The 12,053-nt window shown below is 38.6% G+C and overlaps 1 protein-coding gene across 2 annotated transcripts in view; it reads right to left on the reverse strand.

Moving 5' to 3' along the window:
* The window catches only part of CPEB3 (cytoplasmic polyadenylation element binding protein 3), a 79,211-nt gene that overhangs the window by 20,525 nt on the left and 46,633 nt on the right, over nucleotides 1–12,053 (reverse strand). For both annotated transcript variants that reach the window (XM_059476664.1, XM_059476665.1), the window contains exons 5-7: nucleotides 10,962–10,985; nucleotides 6,306–6,473; nucleotides 4,525–4,614 (exon numbers count right to left, since the gene is read on the reverse strand). In XM_059476664.1, coding sequence (XP_059332647.1) covers nucleotides 4,525–4,614; nucleotides 6,306–6,473; nucleotides 10,962–10,985 — 282 coding nt within the window. The remainder of the gene's footprint in view (nucleotides 1–4,524; nucleotides 4,615–6,305; nucleotides 6,474–10,961; nucleotides 10,986–12,053) is intronic.

Genomic DNA, 12,053 nt, shown 5'->3' on the forward strand with positions numbered 1-12,053 from the left:
TTCTAAATGAAAAAAAAAAAAAAAAAGGATTTTTTGGCATATTTTTTGGCATTTTAAAACACATGGTGCAGTTCTAAGTGATTATTAGAAAAATCATAATTATCACAAGGAAAAACCAGTAAAGAGTTTTTAAAAAGTTGGTTTAAAGCTAGCAATCTGTTAAAGGAAAAACAACTGAAAAAATGTTTTTGAAACAGTTGGCACCATCTGTTTAATAAAAAAAAAGGAAAGAAAAAAATTACTGTAGTTAGCATAAGCATTGCTTAACTCAGCACACCAGCAAATAAGTGAAAACCCCATCAATTTATATTTAAATAAAACATGAATTATCTGGATTTTGCCAGAGATAAATAGACTGTGACATGGTAATGTGCAACTACTTTTGACAGCATCCTTTAATTCATATTTCTTTATTTCTCAATGTCTCATAGGTACTCAAAAGATACTTAACCAAAAACCACATTTAATTCCCAAATTCTGGGGTGAAAGCCAAGTAAACACATTATGAACTGGGCATCTGCTTACCCAAGACCAACACATGGCATTTATAATTTTGCCAGTTCACTCAGTGACATATCCAAACAGATGCCAAAGGAAGTAATCCAAAGGCTTCTCAGGCAATGGGAATGAATTAGCCTTATTCAGAGGGAAAGCATTAAAAACCACCTCATGCATGACACAAACATACAAACATGGTGCTAAGCTTACAATGCACAGGAGGGGTAAAAAGAAATGTTAAGGCAACAATGCAGATGCTCAGAACTAGAAATAGGAGCCTCTTCCACACATTGTCAGCTGTTGGCAGCTTCTCTTGCCCAAGTGCACAATATTCACTTTCAGTGACAAGAGCATCCGTGTTCTCTCAGCAACCTAAATATGGAACTCACTGGCAAGCAAGGTAAGGTAAGTTGTGCTTGATCTACAGAATGATTTTGGGTTTGCTGTTACAATGCCCAAAACTCAAACACTGACAAAGGCAGACTGCTTTCACAAACACTGATCAGTGTATTCTGTGACATCAGGCAAGATTCAGTAAGGGCAACAAACCCCTGGAGTATCTGGGAAAACAGGAAAACCTGGAATATACAGATAGCAATGATGTGCTTGAGGAATATGGTGCAGATACATCTGTGTTGCTGTGCCATCCCCCAAGATCCACAATGGCACTGTTAAGCTCACACTGGGATAAGCCTGGTGACCATGCTGGAGACCCCAGCTCAGCATCATTTCACACACAAACATTTCTGTCCATCAGGCCCAGCACTAAATCTGAGCTAATGTGCCCAAGCAGACCTGTGGTGACACCGTCCTGCCCAGGATGCCAAATCCAGGCAAACCTTTGTTCAAGCTCAGTGCTGCAGGAATGTTTCTGGACTCCAACTGGTCCCAATGACAGCTTACAATGCCACTGCAGCTAAGCTAATCAAGCCCACCAACGAATAAATTAGCTAATAAGGCTTGCTGGAACTGGCTACACATCTATGGCCTGACTCACTCACTAAACTAACCAGATAAAGCCCTTGGGGAGGCTGGTGGGTGCTGGTGGAGGTCACTAGACTGTAAGCAACATTTTAATCTTTCAGATTTCATGCTTGATCAGATTAGCCATGGCTAATGGTTTCTGCAGCCTTCTCTTCCTAGCCCTAAGAATATCAACAGAGTGCTCCTAACACAGGCTGACTGCAGGGAATTCATGTATTGCACCAGCATAGCAAACATTCCAGAATTCAATAAATTATACCAACAAGTAGATACTGAAAATCTGTATTGATTCATTCAGGACTGCAGGGGATGTTGCATCACCTGGATGCAACTGAGGACAGAAAACCCTGATGTGAAGCATCAGCAGCATAAAACTTCACTGCCTGTGCTGACCCATGGCCTCACCTACTGATGTTGTCTGCCCCAAAGCTCCCAGTGAACACTTACCAAAGCAAACAGACAAAAATCCTGAACCTTGCTGGAAGACCAGACACTGCCCAATGACCTGGCCCTCCAGCAATGGAAAAGGCCATCCATCAAAAGGACACTGAAGTCCATCTGGAGGTGATGACATATGTTCAGAGAGAGCAGGGCTCAATTTTACTGCCTCTGGGGCACATTCAAGGAGCTGGGAGAAGCCTTGAAGGTCAGGCTTTATCAATGTGTGAAAAGCCTCTGCATCATGCCCACTTCACTCCAATTCATTTCTCTTGTTTTCTTTCAAGATTGCTGGCATAGAAACCCCAGCTCTCTCCTCCATAATTTCATTTGTCCTTTGTTTTTTTGGACATGTTTTCCATTTGAAAGACTCATATTCAAAACATCAGAAAATTTACAGACTAGCAATGGAACATGGAAGACAAGACATCTAGAAAAATGAAGGGAGAAAACATTCGAATTCATGAGTACTTGACAGTGGAATAAGTCTCACTGAATTTTGCACCAAGCATAATTGCAAATATCTCTGTTTGTATTTTTAAGGGAATGTCCAATAATGCACCAAAACAGCTTAAATTAAAAAAGTAAAACAAAACAAAAAAAATCCAAAACCAAAGCCCACCAACTTAAATTTTAGGTCTGAAGGAACTTCTGATCAAAATGAGCATTAGAGACATTTTATTGTGGTACTTCTGAAAATGATTCCATAATAACTTTGAAAAGCAAGTACTCTTTATTAAAAAAAAAACAACAAAAAAAAAACAACAACAAAAAAAAAAACAACCAAAAAGAAAACCCCAACAAAAAGCTGTGAAAAAAATTAGACATTCAAACTTTACCCTCTGACTCCTGGAAATAATATTCTGCCTTCTGTGTAGGTGCTGCCTGTGTGGGATCATAGTAAATCAAGTGCATTTGACCTAGGGAGCTCACCATGACTGTGAGTGAATGTCAGAGCCAGGCATGCAGGATGTCTGATGCTGCAGCCCTGACTGATAACTAAGAAGTCAGATATAAATAAATCTGGAACAGTTGGGATTGACTGTTGTTTAGCACTTTCAGACAGACGTTCAGGGCAACTGGCAGGGGCTTTGAAAGCTGTTTCCTATATTAGAATTGTGACAAAAATAGAAGTGAGGCTGCATTCCCTTGTCTTCTGCTAAAATAGATCTTACTCAAAAACATTTTACAAGTTTGTCAAGGCATAACTAGTCCACAGTCAGATAGAGAACAAAATCAAAATTGGAAGTCCCATGTTAATTCAACAAATAGTTACTTATTGAATTAATAAGAAGAAAAAAAATAAAAAAGGGAAACAAGGAGATAATACTAAGAGATAATAAGGACAAGGAGAAGCTGGTTTCTACTTAAAAAAACCCAAACTTCTAAGTGAAGGCACAATTAGAATTCACTAGCCAGAAAGACCCCAGAGATCTTTAAAAATAACATAAAAAGGGAAAAGCATGTATTTTAGCAACTGTCTTTAGGAATATTGCAGAGGGGTTGGGGGTGTTTTTTGTTGTTTTTAGGGCTGTTTGATTTGTTTTTAAATTCAAGAACAGATGCTGCATAACTGCTGACAGCAAGGCTGAGTGGTGAGAATGAACAGGAAAGAGGAAGCATGTCTGGGCTTCTCTTCTGATTTTAAGTGTCCCAAATACTGTTCACAGGGCAAGTATTTGTCACAGTGTTATTTTGCCTCCGGCAATTAAGCTTCCAAATAAATTAAGTTGGCTTTTATTTGTGTGTTTTTACAGTCAAACTATATCAAAATATTTCAGGATTAGCTAGTTCACTGACTGAACAGCCCATTGTTCTGCCAAAATAATCAGTGGCCCTAATGAGCAATTAAGAGCTTCCAGGGTCAATGAGAAATGAAAATCTTTGCATATAGACCAGAAATTTTGCATACAACTTCCTGCTACTGTTTCAGATCAGGAGTGAACTCAGGAACTACATGCAAGAGGCACATGTGAAAGAGAGCAGAACGTATTGCACAAAATCAGAGAGAGCAGGGTACAGCAAGGGCAGTTTGATTTAGCCAAGTGACCCTCCCAGAGAGATTTCCCACCAGCACCCAAAGCAGGAGTGCACAACGTTGTGCTGCTGATCAGAGGCTGCCCCGCCTGCTCACTCTGGCCCACCCTGGGTGCCCTCTGAGCTCCAGCACCCAGGGAGCCCTGATGTGGAGCAGGACCAGAGCTCCTGGCTCACAGCTCACACTGGAGTCACCTCCCTGCAAAACACTGCACACCCACCCCAGTGACCCAATCCAAGGCACTTCCTCTCTTACTCCCCTGGGTTTGGCAACGTGCAAACCACAACAAAATCAGCTATGAAATTTCTGCAGCTTACATTCTACCTACTGCTGGTACAAATGAAGACATAATTCAAGGGTTCAAGGTGGGCTGAAGAAGTACACACAGAGGAGCACATTTCAATTACCAAATTGTGAAATTTTTTTCCATCGGGACAATGGCTGAAAATATGCTTGATGAAAGATAGAAAATTCACTATAAAGAATCAAAACTTTGCTTTACCACATGGCAGACGTAATTTCCTTTTACCAGAACAGCCCTCTTAAGTGTATTTTAAACCAATTACCTTTAGGTGGAAAATATGACTTGCTTTCAGCTTTGTGAGGCCAGTCCACCACAAGAGGTCCAAACCTACGAAAGCTGGCAGTGATCTCATCTACAAAAAAACAAATGAGGCACCTTAGAGAGAACATAAAAACTGACAGTGGCAAGGTAAAAAGGTCTTACTTAAAATCAAAACAAAACAAGAACAGTGAAAACTGCAATGATGTCCATAGCAAATGCCTAAATATTATTTCATCTCTGTGCTGTACATGGCTGCTTAAAAAAGTGATTTTACATTCCACTAGTGGAAGTCAGCAGCAGGATTAAATGCAAACCTGATCTATCAGAAGTGAATATGCTTCAGCTGCAGTCTATTTCTAATTATAGCCACAAAGCAGGGTCAGATGCAGCCACATGGGACTGATGGAGGAGCTCCATGTCAGCACGGCTGCTCCTTGCAGCCTGCCCTAGAAAGAGGCTGCAGCAGGTCATGCCACTGTGGGCATTTCACCTTCCTCAGGCCCTTCAGGAAATCTGCCTTGAATTACCAAGTTTTTTCTTCACTTTTTAAGCATCAACTTGGAACCACCATGTAACACACATCAAGAGGAAAAAAGTATTTAAACTTCTTTTTGAAAAAAATCTTATTTTCTCAATACAATTTTAAACGCACTTTAAAGAAAGAATTAGTTTAATGTGATCTTAGGTGGATCAGAACAAGCCATCAGGAGAAACGGCAGTGGGGTTTTACAGTTTCTGGATTGCTGTTTGAGATGTGTCCAGTTTCTCTGACCCCATGAATTGCATGCCAGAATTTCAAGCATCTGGAGACAGAACACACCGGTTGTGTACCTGAAGAGCTGAAGGATAAAGGGTTACTGAAGGAGACCTGTCACTCCCTCACAGGACAGACTGGGCACGTGTTTTGACTCTGAGTGTCCCAGCAATGTGTACATCAGTCATCCCTGTTGGGCAGTTGCTTCTTACAGCTGCAAATCCAGATTACCCACCAGACCCCATACAACAGCCCTGCAACTCTTGGTGTGACATGGGAACTGCATTTGAGGTGCTTGTAAACAGACTGGCAACTCATGCTATTTCTTCATTAAAACTGTACATGGTTTAGGCTTCAGATTAGTAGATAAGAGATCTCCCTCATTTCATTACAGGGCATCCTCAAATTCCCTGTGTATGCCCATTGAAGCTAGCCAGTGGTGGATTCCAGCTATATTCCAGCCATGAAAAATACACCAAGAACTGTGATTATTTTAGTTTGGGAGTAAGAGTTTGTGGGGACACATGCAAGTAGAGCAGATAATGATTGAGAAAAACTGACCATCCTTGCTGGGTAGGTCATTACTTTGAAACTATATTATTACCCTATATTTATCATCTGAACCCAAGGTACGTGCTGGGTTATTTAAAGCCCACAGTATTTTGGAAAGGACTGCATTAAGAAAGTCTTTAGAGTCAACCACATCCAAGAATAGGAAAAGACTACAGAGGAGAGACAGTACCCACTAAGTTCCCTTTTTCAGCTTTCCCACTTGGCAGTCGTGGGAAGACATGCAGATCAGAAGACCTGCCAGGCAGCCACTTCTGATCTGCAGTACAAGAACGCCAGGTAAACGCTCGGGTGTTGCAGGGGTGGCAGGGAGTGTTTGTTCTAAGCAGTGCCACAAGCACTACAAGAGACACACCTGGGAAAATTCATTTGCCTCTATGAAAATATCATCACCTATTTAATAGTAATTATATGAAAGGCAACTCCCACATGTCAGCAGCGCAAGTGATTCACGGTACCTTCATCAATGTCAGGAGGGAGCCCTCCAACAAACACCTTCCTAGAGTAGCGTTCCACTCGTTCCCCGTTTTGGCAGCGCGTTGGAGAGCTGAGGCCCGAGGACAATGACTGATCCCCATGGCTGTCATCTAGGAAGCCATCCTCAAAAGGAAACAGTGAAGACCGACCTGGAACAGATTTTGTAGGATCTACAGTTAATGCTGTTTCCTGGAGAAGGAAATATTTCAGTAAAAAACTTTCCTTTTTGCTGTTTTACTTTAACAGAACTTGCACTAAAGGGCTAGGTGGTCCAGTTTTCCAATTCATGTTCATTAGTATTGTTTCCATTTTTCCAAGAGTGTGTTACCCTTACAAGACAATAAAACTAATTTAGCTTTAAACAAACCCTTGCAAATGGATAGAAATGAAAAACAAGTTATCTGATGAAATTATGTGTCACAGCTATAGAAATAACCTTTGCAAGATTTACATTTCAAACCAGTTAGAGATTTACACCTTCCAAAACAGATCTTGAAGGAATGATTTCAAGATCCCTCAAGCCACTGCACTGCAGAGCAGGACAGTCCTCTGAGTGCTGTACAGGATCCTGACAGCAAGGGCTGCAGCACTTCCACCTCCAGGGAACACAGCCCACGCTGAGTAGGGGGGCAAACAGCAAAATAAGCATGGAAAAGCTTTGGGTTGTGGATACTAAACAGGAAGTGAAGAGAATCAGTGAACAAGAAAAAAAATCTTGTTATATAAACCACAAAGAACTTGCACTTGAAGGAAAACGGTGTTAGCTAGAACAGCCTGTCAGCCTGTTTGTTAGAGTTAAAAAAAACATCCTTCCAGTCATGAACAGGCAAAATCAACATTAATGGCTCCTACTCAATTTTTTTAATGAAAAGTAAAGAATTTATTTGTAACCATCTGATGCAATAGCAACTTGTTTCTATTACTAACAAAGAACACACACATTATCTTAAGAACAGATTTATTAACAAGGAAGAGAAAAAATACTCAAAGACTACATATAAGCATTACTTGCCAACTTTGGAATTTAACAATTCCCTATACCTGAGTAAATACATCCTGCAATATAGAGAGATGTATAAATAAGAACCACATCTCAACTTTGAAAAGGCTACCTGTCCCCTCATATCAAGGAGGATTTCTCCCAGGGATGGAATTGGAATTAATTGATACAAACAGTTTATAGGAGGGTTGATCACAAGTATAAATGTATTTATACTTTTGTAAGTGCACATAATTAAATTCAAAGGTAATGAATCACATGAAATTCACACAGCCAAGACCTACAGTTTAATACCATACTGGTATTAACAGCACAGGAAGTGAGGGAAATAAAAACAGGGGCAAGGAGAAAAATCAAGACAGAGGGAGAGCAGTCAGAAAAATATATACACTGAAAATATCAGTGATTGTCTCCAGTAGCAAAAGAGAGATTAAAAAAAGAAACAGTAATCCTGTGTATGAAAAACAAGCTAATAAAGTCAGGAAAGTCACTGACACACAACATCAGCCTGATTTTTAATTACAAACATCAGGCACCAGAAAAATATATTAAAAATAATATATTGAAAGTTAAACAATGGAAGAGATTACAGACACCAAAAACCACTGAAGTAAAAATCCTACCGTGCATTTACGCATCAACATAAAAAATAGGGTAAATGCCACAATCAGAGAAGGATGTAGAGCTGCTACCTTTCAAAGACTTGTTGTCAGAAATGGTGGGTTCAGAGCATAAAACACAAAAGACTTTTGATGAATATTCCATTAATGGACAAACACGTCATGCATATATATAAACATATGCATCTCAAAATAAAAGAGAACATTTGCATGAGAGAAAAAATAATGAAGAATACTACAACTGTGTAAAAATATCAAATCAGAACACTCATTGAAAAGCTGGAAATCTGAAAATATCTCAGAGATTGACATTACTGGAGAGATAATTCATCTTTTAATTCCTGCCCATGAACCTACCTTCTTGTAAAAAAGTAAACAAACAACTAACATGAGCCATTAGTGGAAGATGACATATCAAATTAAGAACAAGGTGTTCCACCAAAATACAGATCTGCAGAGGAGACTGAGTTGTGAAGGAAATAATAAAAATTCACAGCAACTTAGAAAGCAAGGTATCACCTCTAAGCACCATGCCAGACACTTGGCAGTCTACAGGCACCACACTCACCTTAAATAAATGCAAATGATGTTCTATAAGTTTATAGCTATGTGAAGTATAGAGCTGAATGTAAGAAGAATACATTTAAAATAATGGAAAGCATACAGACAAGGGAAAAGGGAATAACTGTTCACACTCTTCTCCAGTAAGGGGAAAATGAATTGCATTGAACACAATCAGTACATGCCAAGGCTGAAAGCAAAGCAAACTTTGCAAACCCTTGCTACAGACTTTTTGGGATGTTTAAAAATTTATGTAGGCTTAGAAAAGGGAATGAGTAAGAACAGGAGAAAAAAGCAATCTAAGGCAATAAATATTAAAACATCACCTCAAGAGACTCCCTGGGCAAATTTCTGGGAGAACAGTATGGGAAAGCATCACTAAATGCACTTTTTTTGTAACATGCTCCTGTACCCCTCCCTGGGCATCTCTGAGCTGTCAGTGTAGCAAAATAGTTTGGGCTGATTTCCCACAGTGGTGCTTAAATCTGTACCTGAAAAACTGGTTGTAAAAGTTAAAAAACAAGGTACCAAGAACATGACTCAACAGCTCATAGCATGATACCTACAAAGAAATGCTCATTTCTTTTCCCAAAGGAAAGAGAGAATCAAGTAGGGAACTGAGAGTTTATGGCAAGCCTCCAGAAATGTCTGACAAAACTACTTCTCATTGCAGAGGCTTAGTGACAGTGACAGAATCAAACACTAATTAAAATAGCCAAGTATAACAAACATAAAATGAGTCCTTGCACAGACTTGCCTGTGGTTACTCTGCATATTATCCCAATGCAAATGTTAAAAGCAATAAGAGAGAGTGATATATGAGAATATTTGATAACCAACACATTTTTTAAAAGACTGTTGTAGAATTTCATGCTTAAGGTTAAGGAAACTCAAAACCAACCTTATAAAAGTCAAGGTAATGATAAAGCATGAACATCACAGACTTTAATATGAATGAGGCAAGTCAAAATCCCTAACATTAATGACAAGAAACACACACACAAATCTACTTGTTAGTATGGAAAAGCCTGCATTTCACACAGGAAACAAGTCTTGTGGAATGAAACATGCTTCTTGGTAGTGAGAAAATAAATTTGAAAAGCCAGCACATTCAGAACTTGTTTGCCCTGTTTTGTCTTCACTAATATTTATATAAAACAGCCTAAATTATATTCATCACAATTACTTCTGCATTATTGTATTTTGTTTCTACAAGTAAACAGGAGTTGCCAGTAATTCATAGTATCCTACTGATTCCTACCTCCTTTCCTACTTTGGTGCCATTTGATCAATCTGAAAACACCTGCCACAATCTTAAAATTAAATTAAACAGTGTTCACGTTCACAGAGAGTAAGTTTGTGAGGAAAATCTGAATCTTTTGTTTCAGATTTAGCTATCGAATGAACACTAAAATGTGTCAGCTTTGAACAAGTCAGAGCAAATTCTGAATTACAAACCATGTTAGTATGGCCTGTACATCCTGCCACCTCAACCCATACAAATGACAAAAGCCCTTAGACATACTGGTTTGTTGATGCATACATGTGTCTCTAAGGTGATGCAAATTCTACATTTGGAAAAGGGGGCAATGTCACCTGCCTACCTGGCAGAGAACTTCAGGAAGGGAAGATAAAATTAAGTTTAATGCTGAAGTACCCCTTGCAGATGGCACTACCTAAATGTAATTGTTAAAAGCTGCCATTTTCACTGTTATTTTCTCAATAACAACCAGTCTGTGTAAGCTCCAGCACAGGACAGAAATGTAAGCTGCATTAGTGGCTTGCTCAGTATAGCTGTTGGACTTGCTATTGTCCTTGTTCCTTCATCTCTCAGAACAAACTGATACATAGCACGGTACATTTATAAAATATTTTCAGTTTGCTTTTATGTTTTAAGGGTTGTCTATGCTGAAATACTGTTAAAATGTGCTCAAATACTGTATCTTTAAAAATGATTATCAATATTCACTGCTGAGGACAGTTACTAGCATTGGTATTCATATGTTCTATCTGAGGCAATTCAATGTAATGAAGTCTAATATTCAGAAAAAGCTGTTTAATGTAAGAACAAAAGTAATTTTTGAATGTTCAATGCAGCAGTTAAACATTGGACTCCTACAAAACCAACAAACACCAAACATAAACCCAAACCCAATCTTTTTTTGGAACACTGCATTTCAAGTCACAAATACATGTCATGAGAATCTTTACATTCAGCCATCCTCCAGTTCTCTAGTAATAGCAACACTTGCAGTTATCAGCTCAGGATCATCACTGCTTTAAGATGCTGTTAAAAGGGAGCTGTTTTGCAAAGGAAGAATATGAGATTGATTTATACAAAGCAATTGATCAACTACATGTATTGTTAAAATTGGCAACATCATCTTACCACAAGAAAACTAGATATTTATTTCTCCCACTATTCAGCAAACAAAACATTTAGTAAATACTTTTACCTCTTCTCCGCCCATAGCTCCTGGCTGCATGTAAACACAGAAGAAAATTGTGGGTACAGCTGTCATTAGATTTAGCTCCAAAAGCAATGAGAATGTAGCTTCTACCTCTTCTCTTTTTCCCCTCCCACCATAAAGAAGGAAAAGACATTTAAAAGTGCAGGATGAAATTCAAACAATCCAAGACAAGAAAAAAAAGTTGAAGATGATACAGCCAGGGGAAAAAAAAAAAAGAAAAAAGAAAAAAAAAAGAAGAACATACCTGCTGTGGAAGGTTTCTACATAGCAAAGGGCAAAGGTATTTAAAAAATCAGGCATATAGGACAGTATTATAAAATAATAATTTAGGATTATGGTTTTAAGTGGCAATAATCATCAACAGTAATTCTAATTAAAAGAACCAGATTTGCATTTTATTAAATAGTTGTGGAAAACATATTTCCCAATTATGCTTCAATTTAAATAATTAACCATATGTAAATACTAAAATCCTACTAAAACAATATGAACTCAAGAGCCAGTACCTTCCTATGAATCAAACTAGATTGACAAAATGCTTTCATAACTACCAGAATAAACACAGCATTTCAATGAGACATGCATCAATGGCAAATCCACAATGTTGGACAACTTTAGAACTGTATTTTGTGATGAAGTGGCAAATGCAAAACCCAGAATTTTTGATCTGAAGTTTTAGAAAAACAGAAAATAATCTGGAAAACACATCTTTTACACGGGATCACTGATGGTCACAAAACCATCCATCCTGCCAAGGTAATCAAACATGGAAGGCCGGGGATCAAGCGGGTTTTTCAACAGAAGTGAGCTTAGGTGAGAGGCAACAGAGCTTTGTTTTGTTTCCTTCTCTCCTCATTGTAACACTCTCAGTGCTCCTGCTCCTTCCCAAGCCCTGCTCTTATTTCTGAACAGTGCCTATATTTGCATTTACACATAGTCTTTAAATCCATAAAAGTTACTGAAACTCCCTGAAGGTATATTTGCCTGTAAATTCCAGGGGCAAAATAGTGCAATTCACTTAAACAGGAAGACAAGCAAGTTAGTTTTTGCTGATTTAAAAACACTGCATCATATTTA

This window comes from Ammospiza nelsoni, chromosome 8 (genome assembly GCF_027579445.1).
Source record: "Ammospiza nelsoni isolate bAmmNel1 chromosome 8, bAmmNel1.pri, whole genome shotgun sequence".
Classification (NCBI taxonomy): Eukaryota; Metazoa; Chordata; class Aves; order Passeriformes; family Passerellidae; genus Ammospiza; species Ammospiza nelsoni.